Source organism: Pezoporus occidentalis, unplaced genomic scaffold, assembly GCF_034315485.1.
Source record: "Pezoporus occidentalis ecotype Australia unplaced genomic scaffold, CSIRO_AGI_Poc_V1 ctg176, whole genome shotgun sequence".
NCBI lineage: Eukaryota > Metazoa > Chordata > Aves > Psittaciformes > Psittacidae > Pezoporus > Pezoporus occidentalis.
In genome coordinates this window covers 915134-933690 of record NW_026913596.1, presented here as the reverse complement: position 1 = coordinate 933690, position 18557 = coordinate 915134, and the positions used below count along the sequence as shown (strand labels likewise).

At 48.8% G+C, this 18557-nt stretch overlaps 1 protein-coding gene across 10 annotated transcripts in view; it reads left to right on the top strand.

Moving 5' to 3' along the window:
• PRDM16 (PR/SET domain 16) overlaps window positions 1–18557 on the top strand; it is a 272710-nt gene that overhangs the window by 243491 nt on the left and 10662 nt on the right. For 8 of the 10 annotated variants that reach the window (XM_062614559.1, XM_062614560.1, XM_062614565.1 and 5 more), the window contains 6 exons: window positions 1875–2022; window positions 2479–2632; window positions 5714–7115; window positions 10732–10819; window positions 14605–14774; window positions 16601–16678. In XM_062614559.1, the coding sequence (XP_062470543.1) occupies window positions 1875–2022; window positions 2479–2632; window positions 5714–7115; window positions 10732–10819; window positions 14605–14774; window positions 16601–16678 (2040 nt within the window). The remainder of the gene's footprint in view (window positions 1–1874; window positions 2023–2478; window positions 2633–5713; window positions 7116–10731; window positions 10820–14604; window positions 14775–16600; window positions 16679–18557) is intronic. The other 2 variants (XM_062614557.1, XM_062614555.1) reach the window with 1 other exon arrangement.

The following is an 18557-nucleotide window of genomic DNA, read 5'->3' as shown; positions in this document are numbered from 1 at the left end:
TATCCAGGCTGTGTTCCTAGATGGCCTTATAATTTTTCAGAAGTTAATACAGATCAAATCAAGAGTGCCACTGGGGAACTGAAATTGAGCATTTAGCAGCTGACTAAATAAATAAATGTTTTGCTAATCCCAGTAGGTACTTGCCTCTAAACAGCATATTAGTTTGTCCATATTTGCGCTAAATAAACTCATAAATCACAGTTAGCAGGAGCGTATTTTTGTGTATGTATATGAAAGGTATAGATTTCTTTGTATGGGTGAAAAAATCTGTAGCGTTAAGAACATAATTTCTTTAGCAAAATGAATATTGCTTCTTTAAAATGAGTGGATTGGCAGTTTAGAAGGGGCATGTTCATGAATATTAACTACCTCATTTGGAGGAAGAGGCGGTCCTTCAAGGGAGTAGCAGGCTGGTGGCTGCTTAGATTTGTATGTAGATCTGCAGTCCCCCCAAGGCCACTTGTGATGGAGCCAGCTTCTACGTGGTTGCCCCTGCGTGCCAGAAAATGCCCTCGGGGCACAGTGATGTCCGTGCAATTGGTCTTTACGCTGGGAATTTCAGAGGACCAGTGTCATGCCCATTCTGCTCCACCTTAGGCAGGTCCCACTGGAGAGGCCAGTCCAAAGATGCTATCCAAAGACAGTCAGAACAGTGTGTTCCTGAGGACAGGACAAGGCTAATTCCTGGGTTTCCATATCCCTCAGGCCCCATGGCTAACCTGCTCTGAGGTTGTCCTTCATTTAATGAAGGGTGGCAGGATTTTCCAGTAGTGCTTAGTTTAATGTTCCTATAAAAATACAGCCATACTTTAAAGTTCCATAGGAACGGTTTCATATCGATCTGTGGGGATTCCAGGCAGGAGCAGATTTCACAGCAGTTTGTCCTCCATCCGAACTCGCGGTAAGGACGGGCACTTGTAACTCCTGTTAAACTGGGGTGAAGGATGTGGATTCTCCTGCTTGGTTTCTCAGGGCAGGCCTGGGAGCTGTGGGATGGCTCAGTATGTTTTACATCACTTGGTCTTCAATGCAGCGGACCCCGGTGCTCTCTGTGTGCCCTGGTACCACCAGCAGGGTGTCACACTGGGTCTGGGGCTCGGTGAGTACCATGGGCCAATCCATGGGGTTGGTACTTTGGAATCGGAGCAGCCCTGTGCTCCTCTGCAGGGCCATCCCTGCCGTGGCCCCGCGCCAGCAGCCGCTCTGGTTTGCCATCATCCTCCAGGTTCGGGAGAAGCTGCCAGTTGGCAGAGGTTGAAATTGCCGAGTTAAGTAATCAAAGATGTCTGACATTTAGAAGTGAAATGTGTTTGCACCTTATCACGTTTCTCTCCAACGTTAAGTTGCTGTGTTCTGGGAAGCTGTGGGCTTTGTGCCCACCAGAATGGCAATGTGATAGCCTCAGCAGCAACAGCTAATATCTTGTCTTTCCCTGAGGGGATGCCATAGAAGCCTTGGTCACAAAGTGCTCATTTTTCCCTCCAGGAACCTGCAGGGTCAGGTCTGGTTTTACCTTCCTTTTCCCCCTTGTAAATGGACTCGGGTATTTAATAAGAAATACCATAAAACACAGCGACATTCTGAGGCAGAATAGGGCAGCTTCCATCTGTGAAATGAATGCCAAGAAAACAAAGGAGAGGCTATTTGTGTGTCACTGCCCCTCTCATGGTCCATGTGCTGCTCAGCTCCTTTTCACAAAGGTTGGTTCTGGAATCCCCCCCATACCCCATGGGTCTGCACTGGTTTCTCTGTCATCATCTATGCTGGGTTCAGATCTCCCTGATATGGGGCAGTAGGCCTGTAGCAGTGTCCACCTCCCATGTGTGTCCAGTCCATGCCTGCCACTGAGGTCAGCCTGTCTCTTTGTTCCCCAGCCTGGAGCAGCACATGGTAATCCACACTGAGGAGAGGGAGTACAAGTGTGACCAGTGTCCCAAGGCTTTCAACTGGAAATCCAACCTGATTCGGCACCAAATGTCTCACGACAGTGGGAAACGGTTTGAATGTGAAAACTGTGTTAAGGTACGGTGCAGAACGTGGTGATGGGGGCAGCTTTGCCTGGGCGAGGGTGCTGGGAGCAGGGGAAAGGGGTCTGGAGGACAGGTGACACATTCGGGCATGGTTTGGTGGCCTGGCATGGTGGGGCGATGCAGGGTGAGTGGTGCGCCCAGCCAGCATCTCTGTTGGGATGTGGAGCTCAGCCTTGCCATGAGCAGCTCACCTTGGCCTTTTCCCAGAGTGTCTGCAGGGATGGGGGTGAGCTCTGTGCAGGGCAGATGGTGAGCCCAGCACACGTCAGAGGGTGAATGGGCAGCTCGGCACGGCTCAGGTTCCTCACCGTTTGCAGCGGGAGGTGAATTCCCTGCACACCTCATGCCAGGATCCGTGGTGACAAGCCCCAAAATGCAGCCAGGCTGTCACACAGACGCTCCTCTCCCCACGCTTGGGTTCCTCCTCTCACAGCCTTTCCTCTTGCAGGTATTCACCGACCCCAGCAACCTCCAGCGGCACATCCGCTCCCAGCACGTGGGCGCGCGGGCTCACGCCTGCCCGGACTGCGGCAAGACCTTCGCCACCTCCTCTGGCCTCAAACAGCACAAGCACATTCACAGCACTGTCAAACCTTTCATATGTAAGTTGTCACGGCCATCACAGAGCTCTGCCTTGGGCTGTAATTGCACGTATCCTGCAGGGCCCCCCAGTACTCGCTGTCCCTCTGTGAGCAGCCGCGGTAATTTTATAGGTCAGAGCACAAGATGAAATTCCACAGTGATTCTCCCCCCCCTTCTCTTTTTCTCCCTGTTTTTTCAGTAAACATTGGTGGCAGTTTCTGACTTTTTGACAAGTTAAAAGCTGAGTCTCGCAGCGGTCCTGGCGATGCCATTTTCTTGTATCTTTTTCTTTCTCTCCTCTTTTTTTTGGCCTTAATCATTCCTGAATGCTCGTGTCGGTGACATAAATACAGAGCTGACACAGCTGGATCGAAATGTTGTGCAGGGGTGCCTCAAAGGATGTGGAATAGTCACAGGGACAGCAAGGTGTTCTTTAAAAAGAGGGGTTTTTTCTTTCCTTATTTACTGCATCTTTCATCTGGATAATGCTTGAAAGCCAAATAAATAGCAGATTAACGGTGTCCTTAGCGCGCTCTTTCATGGGTTGTTTCCAATAGGGCATTTTCCCTCGGGAGCCATCCGTCTCCTTCCCTGTCATTCTCAGGCTTGTGTATTTTTTTAATTGACACAGCACCTATTGGATTTTGATAACTGTGCAGAAAGGTGGATCGTGTCACAACAAAGCCAGGGAAACTTTAGGGACCACTTCCTGACACTTCAAGCGCTGAACGGGATCTGGGTTTGATTCCAGGCTTTGATGTTTCGGTAGGGAAGCCACTGAGCCCACTTCTGCCTTTTTTCCCCATTGGTATAATGGGAACAGTATGCAAGGGTATCCTGGGAGAGTCGTTTCATTAATGTGCTCTGAGATAATCAGATGGGTGTCAGTGGAGGAAGAAAAAATACTCTTATTGCTCGTTTTGATGCAATCTTTCACTTGCTGACGGGCACATGAAAGAGATAATTTGAGTCTCATAGCATTGCCGCAGCGAGATGAATGATTTCTTCTCATAATCTCCTCACTCTCACCTCATAAGAATTAGGGAGTTGTCAGTCTAAATCAGTGTGTAAAACAACCGGAGACTGATTCTGCCTAGTTCAGATGTGCCAGGTGGAGTCACATGCGTGAGTATGGAATCCATTAGCAGCTTCAGGATTCGCTGGGAGGTTGTTCCTTCCCGTTCAGTGGATGAAAAGGGTTTTTTTTGGAGGGGGTTGTTTGGGTTTTTCTGATACTATATTTGGCTTTAAAAAGAACCCCAAACCTGTAACTTTATAGCTGCAGAACACAGGACAGCATGAGAGGACATTACTAAATCGTTGTAGAACTGGAGACTTAACAAAATGTTCCAGTTTTCCCTGTTTTACAGTGATGATGTGAGCTCTCGCAGCTCTAGCACTTTTCTTCAGAGAATTCTGTGCAGTGTTGGATGTATTTAGCAACTCTTCCTGGGGTGGAAAATGGACGAGAGGAGCCCGATTCCCTTGGAAGACTTTGCATTTGTTATCCTTGGTCTTCTTACTGAGTTTTGCCATGTGGGAGCAGTGTAACTTCTATTTGGTAGTATTGCAAATACACTGAAAATAACACAAACACCACAAACACAGTGTTGAGCCAGTGCAAACTGTTACAAGTGCTCACAGTTGTGATACAATCTGCTTAAACAGATCAGCCGCTTATTATCTGTGGCTGCGTGTATCTTCTAAACCACCATTTAGCATCCCTTGGCACGCGGCAAGGGAGGTGGTTAAACTTGGAAAGGGGGAATTTTGTTCTGGGAAGGGCAAATATGCAAACATCTTTAAAAGAAATCCTAAATGTGAATCCTAAAGATGTAAGGAAAAAAATGTAGGGAAAGTCGTGCTTGCGTGTAGCTGTCAGTAATAGCTGGGAGGGAGGAAGGAGGAAGGAAGGACCACTTCATCACGGAGCTGGAGGATGAGGTGTTGGGAGAACTGGCATTTGGGCCTTTGTCTGCCCAGCTCCCAGCAATACACTCTCCCTCTCTTTGTTTCAGTTCCCACATGTACAGCATGGTGATAGCAGCAGTTCCCTGGTGAAGGAAGCGTGTTAATTCTCGAAGGAGCAGGATTTATTCCTGTGTTGAAGGAGGGATCAGATAATAAAAAGTTACAGCGGTTTGATGTAGAGAGCAGTTTGGGTGGGAGTTTGTTCTTCCTTTGCCCTGGTCCTTCCACAGCAGCCAAGCCTGCAGGTGAAAGGGGTCATAAACATTCACATTTTGAAAGCCTGGTATTTACAGGTCATTAAAGAGAACGCTGATGTTGCCTTAACTTAGCACTGCCAGGGTGTCCCAGTAACTCAGTGAGTACAAGATCTCACCCTGCTTCTCACTGAACGGAGGCCTGGCTGGCAAAGTATTTATAGAACATCCCTGCGGAGTGGTTACTTACTCTTAATGGCATTAAAGAAAGGGTAGGTTTGATTAAATGTGGCAAAGTCATTCCCCCTTCAGCCTTCAGTGCTTCCTGCCATGCCAGGACTACAGGGAAAGCGACCAGCTCATGGAAATAGATATTATTATAATGCATTATTACCTCTGTTGAAAATCCCCACTCAGATTTCTGTAGAGCTGTTTCTGCAGAGATCCTTTGGGAAGGTGGTTTGTGCAGAGGGAATGGTGGTGGTAGGTCTGGGCCGGCAGGTGGGTGAGGGCTGGGCGTTGCATGCAGCGTTGCTTCTGCATCCTCGTCCAGACTTCGTGGGGCTGCCTCTTTACCTGTAGCGAAGATCACAGCGCAGTGAGGCCGAGTCCTGGGCAAGCCTTTAGAGAGGGAGACACATTCCCACGTCCTTGTAAACTGAAGAGACCAGATGGCCTCGTCAGCCTGATTTTATCTGGGGAGAGCTGAAGCAGAACAGCTAAATGGTGGGATGGCTTAGCAGGAGAAATGTGGAGGTGGGTTTCCCAAGGCCTGGTCCGTGTGTACCCTGCCTGTTATCTCTTCTGTCCTTAAGGATGTGAGATTCTGGGGCAGGGTGGAAGGGGCGGGTGACGCTGGGGAATCTCCTGCTGAGCTCCCGCCACGTCCTGTTAATTTCATACGGCTTTTGTTGTTGGTTTCTGTTGACGCTTTAGGTGAGGTCTGTCACAAATCCTACACGCAGTTCTCCAACCTGTGCCGGCACAAGCGGATGCACGCGGACTGTCGCACCCAGATCAAGTGCAAGGACTGCGGCCAGATGTTCAGCACTACCTCCTCCCTCAACAAGCACCGGCGCTTCTGCGAGGGCAAGAACCATTACAACCCTGGGGGCATTTTTGCCCCTGGCCTGCCCCTCACACCCACTTCCATGATGGACAAATCCAAGCCCTCTCCCAACCTCAATCATGCCAGCCTGGGGTTTAATGATTATTTTCCATCCCGCCCGCACCCGGGGGGTCTTCCATTCTCACCTGCCCCCCCAGCATTCCCTGCCCTCACGCCGGGATTCCCAGGGATTTTCCCACCCTCTCTATACCCCAGGCCCCCCTTGTTACCACCCACACAACTGCTCAAAAGCCCCCTCAACCACACTCCGGACGCAAAGCTCCCGAGCCCCCTCGGGAACCCAGCACTTCCTCTGATCTCCGCAGTGAGCAACAGCAACCAGGCCGCTTCCGGAGAGGAGAAATGTGAAAGCAGCCTGGAAAACTCCTACCTGGAGAAGCTAAAAACCAGGAACAGTGACATGTCTGACGGCAGTGACTTTGAGGATGTCAACACAACCACAGGCACAGATCTGGACACCACTACTGGCACTGGTTCCGACCTGGACAGTGATGCAGAGAGTGACAGGGACAAAACGAAAGATAAGAGCAAACAGATGGAGAGCAAGCCAGATTTTGTCAGCAGCTCTGTGTCTGCAAGTTCCACCAACAACACGAGTGAGATCCCTCTCTTCTATTCTCAGCATTCCTTCTTTCCTCCCCCTGAAGAGCACTTGCTGCCTACCACGGGGGCAGCCAATGACTCTATTAAAGCTATCGCCTCCATTGCAGAGAAGTATTTTGGGCCTGGCTTTATGGGGATGCAGGAGAAAAAGATGGGGTCGCTCCCGTATCATTCCATGTTCCCTTTTCAGTTCCTCCCCAACTTCCCCCATTCCCTCTATCCTTTCACGGAGCGGACCCTCAATCACAACTTGCTGGTCAAGGCAGAACCAAAGTCACCCAGGGACCTCCACAAAGTCGGCAGCACCAGCTCAGAGTCACCCTTTGATCTCACCACAAAGCCAAAAGAGATTAAGCCAATCTTGCCGCCACCGAAGGTCCTGCCAGCCCCATCCTCAGGGGAGGAGCAGCCGCTGGATCTGAGCATCGGCAACCGCATCCGAGCCAGTCAGAACGGGGGCAGAGAGCCACGGAAAAACCACATCTATGGGGAGAGGAAGCTAATGGCAAGTGAAGTCTTACCCAAGATTTCCCAGTCTCAACTGCCTCAGCAGCCATCCCTGCATTATGCTAAGCCATCACCCTTTTTCATGGACCCCATATACAGGTATTAACATACCCTGCCTTAAGCGTTTCCTCTAACGAGCTGGTTTTCTAGCTGTCAGCACCACTTGAGGCAGGTCAGGAATTAGGTTGGTCAGAAGGAGCAGTGAAGGTCTGCTCCAGTTGATTGTACTTCTCCTTTATCACAGCACTTTGAATTCTCTGAATCAGAAGGGCTGCATAATGGTGAGGAGTGCTCCTGATCAATATGTACTGAGCACATCCTTAGTTTGATAACGAAGGAACTTGACCTATTTAAGGACTCTCCCACGAGCCAACGCTAAGATGGCACTTCTTCTGGAGAGATTCCAGAGGTTTGATTCCATAAGAATGCAGAGTTCAGCTGCCTCGGAGCCTGGGCTCACATGGCTTGGGAATGAGTCAGGAGCCCTGGGAGCCTGGAAATGCAGCTCTCCCACTGCCTTACTTGATGGCCTTTGTGAGCTGCTTCACCTTTCTTCCTCCTCACCCCCCTTTTTCTCTCTAATTCCTGTTCTTAGAGTTTTCCAGTTCATAGGAATTGCTGCTGAGGACCAGCCTTCTGAAGCGTTTTTAGGTCTGGGGTAACGTGTGCTATGTAAATACGTGGTAGCGTGTTATTACCTGCATCCCTCCCATATACACTGCTTGCAGACTCAATCTGTCTTAGAAGATAACAAGGGGTTTCGAGTTCCACTTGAAGCTGCTGGGTTTTGAGGAAGGCCCCATCCATTAGGTCATGCCTAGAATAAGCTGAGCATGGAAGTCATGCACAGAACAGATGGGATGAAGTTATCCAACTGCCAGTTCAGCTTCCAGAAGGAATGAATTCAGAAGAAGGTGTAAAGGGAAGACTTGAGCCTTCTGTTGGTTCAGTGCTTTTTGTAAAACCTGTGTCTAAAGGAAAATTCTTTTAAATTAGATTAGTTTAAGCTTTACAGTGAGGGTACCAGCAAGTTTGTGTATTGCCCATCTGGGCCCTGGCACTACCTTGGTTATCCTTCTGCTACAGATGAGCTGTGTTTGTCACGCAGCAAATACCATTTGCTTCTTTTTAGAAAGTCCACTGAGAAGAGGTACCCTGACCTACTTTGATTTGGACATTAGCATGGTAATTAATTTTCCCTTAGGCTGGAACGCAGTGTAATGTTCTTTTTGGTACATGGGTTTGGCCTGGAGGGCTCCTGGATTCGGTGTCTGTAACTGCACAGGCAGTTCCTGGAAGGGGATGGTTAGTTCTTGGTTACTCGGGCTAAATACGAGTGTTGCAGGGGTGCCTTGCAGTAACCCAGCTATGGAAGGGTCATGGATGCACACAGGAGCTGCTGGAAAGCCTCACAGTCACCACAGCACGATGGGGTGGTTCACTTGACAAAGGACCACGAACAACAGCGGGTGCTGTGGCCTTCCCCGGGCTGGAGCAGGAGACCAGCACCTATGTCACCACCACACTGCATTGAACGGCTGATAACTGTGGGAAAAAATGATGTCAGTGTCTAGGCAGGCCAAGGAACTGTCAGCTGGGATGAGGATTAGGGAGCCCTCGTTGCTTGCTATTAGGAACGCGTCTCTCGCTGTGCCAGACTCGCAGGGTTGATGCCGTGTTGCTCGCTCACACGTTTGCCATCTGTGATGGAAACGCTGCATCACAGCCCGGGACATGTCGCGCATTCTGTCCCGGACCACCGCGGTCATCTCCTCCTGGAGACATCGGGGATGATGTAAACAGCCCCGCGTTTATTTTTGTGCTTTGGGGAGCAAAATAAATGGGATGGAAAGGCAAAAGCTTCGCGTTCCTGCAGGGCCCTGCCACCTCTGGGCATTCTCAGTAGGAACGTTAAAATAACACGGGTTGGAAAAGCCGTTGCCAATTAAAATAGCAGCCTCGGGAAAACCGTAAAGGTCCAGAAGACAGATGGAAGTGAAGGATGGGGGCATCGTTTGGTGCATTCCACGGGATGCATATAGTTTTAGTAATACATTAAAATAGAAAGTCGGCAGTGGAGTTGCTTGTGAATCAGACTCCTGATGTCATGAGCTAAACAGCAGAGCTTCCAAGTCCCAGCTTGAAAAATATGGAAATATTTTGTTTCTAAACTTCTCTTTATCAGACTCTCTCACATCATTTGGCTCCTTCGTTTTTCTCCCAAAGGCCACTTAAATCCTTGACATTTTCTCCTGGTGATATAATTTAATGCAGCCAGACAGCCTGAAATCTGTGCAGTTTTTAGCTCGGCCTCGTTAAGGTGATGTTCTCAGGCACTGGGCTGAAAAGATCAGCTTAATCCTCCGGTGGCTGTGGAATTCTGCTCTGATGGGGAAGGCTCTGCGTGGGCTGTGTGCTCCTTGCCCGGCACCAGGAGATGGGAAAGCTGCCTGAAACGCTGTCATTCACTAAGGTTGGAGGTTTATGGTCCACCCTGGGCTGGGGCATCCCCTGGGAAACGAGCTGGTTCCAGAGGGTAAATCTCTGCTTGGGACATTTGCTCTTTCACCTTGTGTCAGGGAGATGCTTGAACTCACTCTGGTAAAAGCACGTACCCCCCAAAGCACAGTAGTTGTGACTACGTTTCAGATCCAGCTCTTCTCTTGCCTTCTACCCAAGGAAAATTAAATGCAGATTAAATACAGTTCACTAAGTAGCACTCTGCAGGACTCTTCTTTTAAACTCTTTGGTAATTTGATCTACACACCAATCAGCTGAAATGCAGCAAAATAATTTGCTCTCATTTATGCCAGACTAACATAATTAAAATTACTCTTCCTATTGGATTTCTGCTGGGTGAGCTGAGGTGGACTCTGCTCCGGTGATTTAAAGGTGCAGCTGCATTTGGTGGAGTTACTTTCATAACACTTTGTTCCCACGGAGGAGATTCCAGTTTCTCTTTTTGGTGATTCCACAGCCCGGGTTCCCCACAGCAGCATAGTTTGTGAAAGCAAAGCCAAAATGGGGAGCTCCCTTTAGGAGCATTTCACCATAGTAAGGTGCTTAAGCATGGAATGTTTTGCACATGGAGCCATCAGGAGAACTCGGGTTCTCAAGTGGCTTCAGAAATCTCCCACTGCTTCCTGCCTCCCTAAATGGTTGTCCACGTCTGCTCAGAGGAACTCGCTGCAAATGATACCTCAGCTGCAAGGGAGGAAATGGATGTGAAACACCTGATGATTTCAGCACACTTGGGGCTGTGAAGCTTGGCCCAGTGTTAACTCTTAAGATGAAGACCGATTCTCAAAGACCAGGCAGGGGCTGCTGCTGTGGACTCCAGAGCTTCTCCCACTCAAGCGCTGGTTTTGCTGTAAACGTAGGGTTTTTACATGACATTCCATAAGAGTAGAGGCTTATAAACCACTGCAGCAGAGGCATTAGTCCTCACATAGAAGGAGCACAATATTTTCTTGGTTGTCACTCTGACAGCTAAGCAAACACTGCCCAAAGGAGGGCATCCATTCTCGTGTCGTTTCCAGTGCTTTTTGTGAGGTAACCTGTGGGTCGTAATTTGTGCTATCCAGTAAGAAGGAGAAGAAAGACATTTGTGTCAGTAGGAGATCAGCCTCGTGTATGTCCTTTAAACACCTCTGCAAGTGGTTTGGGTGGTTCTTTGCTGCCTGTGAGGTATGTAACCCTCTGTGTTGTTGTCCAGCAGGGTGGAGAAGCGGAAGGTGACAGACCCTGTGGGTGCCCTAAAGGAGAAGTACCTGCGACCCTCCCCGCTGCTTTTTCACCCCCAGGTAAAAGCAGTAACGTTACAATGTGGTGCTGGTTGAAAGCTAAGGAATTGGAGATGGAGCTGGTGCAAACAGGTCATTGGATCAGGCTCTTCCTCATCCAAAGGCCCAGCTGGAAGCTCCTCCTGTTTTACTTTCAGATACTTTTAATTTCCTGCCTGCTTTGAGGAGGGTGGTAGCTGTGCCTTGCTGCTTCTTTTGCATTAACAGAAGAACAGGGATGAGGTCTGGACACCTCGTATAGTCTGCCAGACTCCCCTTTCACATGCCACAATGCCTATGTAATTTTCCCATTGGGAACACCTGGTGCAGTCATTTGCAGTAGTGCAGAGTGGAGAAGGACAGCACTGAACAGCACCAGGCAGTAGCATTTTACACCTGTCTGCAGTTCCCTTACACCATCAAGGAGTAAAATTGCAGGGTAACATAGAATTGGGGCTCGGTCCTGCCTGCTCCTAAAGGTGATGGATGGGTCACTCAATGGAGACCTCATGTTCTCTCCTTCCTGCACAGCTGCTCTAGTCTCTGTTCTCTGAGAGCTCATGGATATTTGTTCCCTCTGCATCTCCTTTGGGCCTGAGTCACTGCTGAGTGATGGGAAACGCTGCTGGACAGCTTTCCCATTGGACAGTGGGCCAGGAATGCCACCCCATCACCCCACCAGGCCTTTACCCACAGTGTTTGAATGGCACAACCAAGGCCGTTCATGAGAATCACCCCGCTTTACAACCCCCCTTATCTCATGAGCCATAGCTAAACTCTTCAAGAAGGGATGCTGCTCTTTATCCTTAGGATTCCCTGCTCCATAGTGGTAATGGAGCAAGCTCTGCCACATGCTGCCCTGCATTGTCCCCAGTGCGATGGTTACCAGCGATCCTCCATCTCTCCTGCCACAAACACACGCAGGGAGCTGGGCTCTGTCGGCGTTATTGTGCTCTCCTTTATATTCACATGCATTGTTCTCCTCTGATACTGTTTCCCACCTTAGATAAATAACGTGCAGGTTTGTGAAAGCTGGGTCCTGGTTGCTTTCACAGCTAAACTTAGTTCCCTCATTGTTTTGCATCAGCCTCAGAGTTTGGTTAATAACTTCCCCCGATTTTTCCTTCGTAGAGGCTGGATAATGGTGACAGGCTGGCCAGGAACATCCTGTGTTTGTGTGAGTTAGAATAGTGGGGATATCTGCCTGTAAAGAATCTGATAGCGGGGAGGAGCTGGTGTGGCAAAGCAACCCAACAAGACGATGAGAAACGTATGGGCCCTGAGTAGGAGCAAGCATTGGGTGGAAGGTGATTAACATTGTTCCTGAGATCCTGACCACGTCCTCTTCCCATGGCAGTGAAAAGATGTGGAAGGTCTGGTTATCTCTAATAGCTTATCACACAGAATAGCCTAAAATTTACAATCACTCAAGCCCAAAGCTTCCTGATAACTCAGCTTTCATAAAGTGGGTGGCTGTGTAAAGATCACTGATCTAGGGAGCTGCTGTTCCCATGCTGTGTAGTCAATTGGGTATTTCTAATATGGTTTGTTCAAGAACGTGGCAGGGGGGAGGGAGGATTTATGGGATCCCCATCCAATATTATCCTGGATCTTTGCCTTTAGAAGTCATATTTTCAGGGAATCCTGCTCCTGTCTTCATTAAGAGCAGTGTTCACGTACGGGGTCAGTTAGGGGCACCCTCTACGTGCATTTCTCTGAACACGAGTCTGGTCTCAGCCTTTTCTTCTGCGAATAATTCCCCAGCTCTCATGGAGGGCCCTGGGTGGGATGTGGTCATGCCAAAAGATGTAATAAAGGCTGAGCATTCAGCATTCAGAAGATGCTTTCTCTCCCAAAACGAATTTCAGGCCACTTTTCTTTCTTAGCCAGTCATTGACAGTGGCTCCTCTGCTCTGATGGCTCCTCTGCTCTGCTCTGAGTTCTTCTCGCATTGTCTCTTTTAAATGAACCCCTGGACAATGTAAAGAAACGGTGGAACTTTGTGAGAACTTAATGGAAAGACCTTTTCTCACCTGTTAAGTTTTCTTTTCTTCTCCCCTTATTTTTCATTATAACCAGGCAGTTGTTCCCTAAATAGCAAAGTGCCTTTGCCACTGGAGAGGCTACGGCCGGGGCTTAGCATTTTAAAACAAGCCTACGGCTATCAAGCCAGCAAACATCTCTGACTAAGTGCCTAAAGAACAGGGCACAACAAAAGATAGCTCCAGGTACTCCGGCAAAGGGCTGAGTGGCACAGCTCTGAAAGATCCGGATAGCATTTTAACGTGATGGTTTTGTTACATGACTGGCAGCTGGGGCAGAGCTTTTGCTGTAAATGATCAAGGAACCTTTTCAAGTGGCTGGCGCTAAGTATTACTTACTATTTATCATGGGCTGGGAGCCTCCAACTAAGGGGCCGTGGATCTATTATCAGGAAATGGGTTTTACTACTCCTCTTTTTTACAGCTTATGAATGGTTGTCAGCCTTCCACAATGTAGGCTTGGGTGATTAAGACAACTTTTTCTTTATGGTCGTACATTTTAAACAATATCTTGGCTCTTTTCCCTGCCCCCCCTGAGCCCAGTTTAATAAAGTGTAAACGTGCAAAAGGTCAGCCCTTCCTGTACAATAGAGCATCTAGTTTTGATCTATGGCTTCCTACTGCCTTCCGCTCGCTCCGCGCTCGGGCTGACTCCGCTCGGGCTCCCGGCTGTCCCGCTGATGTCATGGGCAGGGAGGAGGCAGCTTTATTGCTGCCTTGTTTGCTTGAACCCTGTTTTCTGCTTGGTGTCTTGGAAGTGCTCTCCAGAGTGCATAAAAGTGAGCGGTGGAGATGGCGGCGGAGTTCTCCGAGTTGCATTTCTCTCTTAGATTCGGATTTCCTGTTTTGCTCTCAGGAAAGCACAAGTGAGTTTCCTTAGGCAGGAGGTTTGTGCATGTCCTCTGCTTTTTCTTTTTTTTTTGCACACCCAACTTTTTTCTTTCCTTCTTTGCTTTCCCCTTCTCCTCTCTCTCCATGGTTTTCCCTTTCTCCCTCTTTTTGCAGCGGTATTTCATCCAGTGTTTATGTGAGAACATGGCTGTTGCCGAGTCATAGAATCATAGAGTGGTTTGGGTTGATGGGAGGGCCTTAAAGCTCCTCCAGCTCCAACCCCCTGCTGTGGGCAGGGACACCTTCCATGGAGCAGCTTGCTCCAAGCCCTGCCCAACCTGGCCTTGAACACTGCCAGGGATGGCACGAGTCTCTAGGCCTGCGTGCCTGCACCTCCCATCCGGACATTGATGTGTAGGTTGTGCTCCTCCAAACCATAACTCATCCAGCCCCAGCTCACGTAGAGTATTTTGGCTGGAATTGCACTCCAGGAAGCTCGGCCATCTCCCCCGCACCCTTCCATCGCCTTTGCTGGCTTCTGAACCTTTCCTACATGTACTTAAGATGCTGGCCCCTTTGCTAGGGAAACTCTCTGTGGACCTGCTCCATCCTGAGTCTGATCTTAACTCCTCCTCTTCACCCCTCCAGCCTCAGCCTCTCCCCTGTCCCAGCTCCCTGGTCACGCATTCCCCCGTGCCCCCTCCCGCTCTGCTTGGCCAGGATTCTTCTGCCTCCTGCCCAGAACTTCCCTGTCCTCTCTGCCCCACCGTTGCCTGCTCACCTGCCTGTCTGCAGCTCACTGCTGCTTCCTTCTGAGCCCAGCAAAAGCAGCAGCAGGCTTTGACCAGCACACTGGTGCTGAAAGACGTTTTATGCACTTACATTGTTTTCCTGTGGATCCTTATGACGTGAGGCCTTGCCTTGTCCTTGCAGATGTCAGCCATAGAAACAATGACAGAGAAACTGGAGAGTTTTGCAGCCATGAAGGCAGACACTGGCACCTCCCTGCAGCCCCTTCCACATCACCCCTTCAACTTCCGATCTCCGCCTCCCACGTTATCGGATCCCATCCTGCGCAAGGGCAAGGAGCGTTACACCTGCAGGTAAGGGCCTGGGCACCCCGAAGAGGAGAGGCCGTGCCTGCAGCACCTTGCAGCATCCCTGGGAGAGCATCACCCAGCTGGAGCATCAGACAGCAGCGTGCAGCGGAGCAACCCCACGTGGACATCTCTGCTGTCTTGGCAGGGGTGGGAGGAAAAACAAGAAGCAGCAGAATTAGAACAGAGCATTCTGATGACTAACTCCCTCTGAAATGGCTTGTTTTGTCTGGTAGAAAATCAGCATCTTCTGTTTGCTTTGTAATTTTTAATAACCTTGAGAGCAGATCTGGAGATTCTCAAGCAAACAGGATCCTCCAAGCCGAGTTTCTTGTAACAGATGCCATGGTTTCCAGTGCAAGTGCAATCACAGCGATGTCCAGTCTCAGCTAGGCAAAACATTGGTGTTTTACAAATGGCATACAGTAAACAGCTTTTTCGAGCACAGTAGTATCTACAGAAGTACTTAGGTACTCATTGCAGCTCTAAAAGCTTGTATGAGAGCAGATCACTAGGGAATAAAAACCTCTCTCTGCTTATGCAGTTTTACCTGCAGCTACTGGAGGTTCTTGTGGTGGCTCCCACTGCATTTGCCCTGGGTGCAGTAAGGGGGTATGTGTTTTGTTTGATGTAGCTCTTAGTTTCATTTGCCACAACAGCTGTGGGCTCAGATGTCAGCTGAATATTGAGGTTTCTACCTAAAAGAGGGACTAAACTTATGTTTAGTTATGCACTCACAAGTCCACATTTGGATTTTCATTGTTGAGGGACACTCACAGTAACTGCTCATGTTCAGGCCATCTGAAGATACTGAATGTCTTCTGTTCCTTCTGCAGCAGTAAGCATCAGGTTTCATGGTCACTGAATGTAACCCTTCATCCTTAGTATTTTATTTCCCAGTGAATACTTTTATTTATACCTCCCTTCCTTTTACTGTGAATCAGATTTATTGGGGAACACCGTTCCTTCTCTGATTTCATTTCCTATTGCTGCATTTCCTTATTCCAAGCAGGCTGTCAGACTCACAGCAGTATCTTCTGACAAGAGTAACACAGTGCTGCAGCATTTATCTGCAAGGAAATCCTGTGAATTCCAGGAAGGATGATCAAGCCCATTCAGTATGATGAGCAGCTAAACAGGGCAATAGGGGAGATCTATAGAAGTCTCCAGTGCAGTATGACTAGGTAGTGATTAATCACTCTTTATCTTAATGCGGGAATGAGGTATCATCAAATGCAGTTACTGAGTGACAGGTTAAACCAAACAGGAGGTTCTTTCACACAACACGCAGCTCAGCTCGGACCTCGCTGCTGTAGGAGGTGGTGGATGTCCAAAGCCTATGTGCATTCAGAAAGCTTTTAGAAAAATAGGTGGGAGAAACTCAGCCAAAGGGTCCCAACCACAAGTATGCAGCCTTAGGCTCAGGAGGATCTCCAGTTCAATGGAAGCTGGGCAAATGCACTGGGGATGGGTCACTACAATTGCTGTGTTCCTATGTGCATGCCCAGGTCTCCAAGGTAAGCTGCGAACTCAGGCAGCATTTGGGGCCGTGCTGGGTGTTCGGGTAGGGCTTTTCTTTTTTCCTGCCCTTCCCCTGTGTCCTGTTGCTCTGTCCCTCTGGAGATGGGTCACACACACTGTGAATCCCATTGCTCTGGAGCGGGCATCGCTCGGGTAGTTTTGACCTCCAGGTCTTCCTCCCTCAGAACATGGGTTCCTGGAGTTATTCCTGCGTAAAGGGGTTTCCTGATGGCGCGCGAGGAGCCGGTGGTGGCAGTGATGTGGTGCGCAGGACACCGTGCACTGATGGTGCTTTGGCTTTCCCCCTCCAGGTACTGCGGGAAGATCTTCCCACGCTCGGCCAATCTGACCAGGCATCTGCGGACACACACTGGAGAGCAGCCCTACAGGTGAGGCTGCCCCCAGACAAAGCCCCTTTCCCAACACACTCCTCGTTCACCACCACGCTGGTTTTATTCCTTTCTGTAAAGCTCTGCCAACATAATTCCACAGTCCTGTAGCATTACATATAATGATTCATAGGATTGTATAGTATGTGTACCAGCCAAAAATAATCAGGCTTGGCAGCTTGAAGATAGACACTTAACTTATATTTAGATGTATGCTGGCAAATGAGTGGTCTGATTTGCAGTGTTGTTCGACACTCACGTTAACCATTCATCTCAAGGACAGCTGAAGGTGCTGAATGTCTCTGAAAATCGGGCTGTTTTGAAGGGCTTGCCAGTAAGCTAACTGCTGGGTCTGGCTAGGTTTCTTTTTTCTTTTCCTAATGCATATTTAGAGGTGCCTGGAGTAGTGGATCAAAACCCCAAAAGAAAAGCCCTGTAGTGTGTCCACTTTAAAACCTCAGTTAGGGAGCATCCTGCCTTAAATCACATAAACAGAGTGATGAGAGGAGGGGAATCCACGTGTTGTGTCCCCTCTTTGGTGGGTGTGGAGGGCAGGAGGCTGAGCTCTTCTCTGCTGGCTGTGGCCAGGGCAGGCTGGGTTTTGCAGTTCACTCTGCACTGTGTCTGTGCAAAAGGGCACATTGTGAAACCAGGCACCTCCTTCCCAGGGCAGCACCCTGCATGCAGGCAGGACCCGCCTGGGCACGCACCAGGGGTGCTGCTCTTAACGGGACTTCTGGGCCAGTGAGCCTGGGAAATGGGAATAAAGCTCACTAGAAAGTACATGTAAGTACGTGTGTGTATGTGCAGGTGTATGAGGGAAAATATTTCTCCTGCAAGACCAAGTGGGAATTTCCACCCCCCAGTATTCCTCCTCGTGTTTTGCAGTCACTGTCAAAAAACTTTGTCAAAAAATACTCTTTAATAGCTGCATACATGAGCAAAACCGAGCGAGTGATGGATTGAGAGCCTGCTGAAAATCAAGCATTGTGTTTCCGTGATAGGAGTGCTTCACGCGTTGTCAGACACCGGTAACAATTCAAACTTCTGGGTAGCTAATAGTATGGTATTCCCATACAGAGAAGTTCACAACAAATCTAACACAGTAGTTATTACATGAAGAAAAGCACAAATTCATGAGCAGCAAACAGCCAAGTGCTCAAATCCATCACAGTTTCATGCTTAGTTTAAGTTAAGAAGCTACTTCTCCCACATTGTAATCCCTGGTACGGAGAGAGCCCAGGTTTTTTTCCATGCAGAGTCATACAGAATCTTAAGCGTAGACATGAGGTAAATTAAAAACAAAAAGCCCCTCTCCAAGCAGACATATATTTTGGAACCAGTCCCCGTTCTGATTTTCTCAGTTGCGTTATTTGATAGGCCTTGAATGAACGCTGTGTATTCACTGCACACCCCTGTCTGACTGAAATGCTTGCTCCCGATTATTCAGAGATTGTTAGTTCAGTTTTCTTCCAAAAAAGGAGACTTGCAACTTAACAAAGGTTAGGAAAATAAAGATTTATTTGATCTGGTCTTCTCCCAGAAAATGGCCTGTGTGGGGTTTTTGTAAGAGAGGTTTGACTTCTGGACAGTGTTGCGTTCTAATGGCACTCCTGAGAGTTAGGGCTGCGCTTACAGAGGAGCTCAATTATCATTGATTTTCTCTTGCTCTCAGAGAACTGAGGTTTCCAACTTTGGCAGCGGGAATTGTTTTGAGAGCTTGTTTTTGAAGTGACAACTTGACGCAGGTAAAAGGAGGTGCTGACTTCTCAGTGGTGCGCTGATGTCTGTCTTCTGACTTGTGATGAGTTCAGTGGTTTTGTTTCCTTTTGACTCTGCAGTGTTAGATATTCACCCAAGTACACGTTAAAATGTTCTC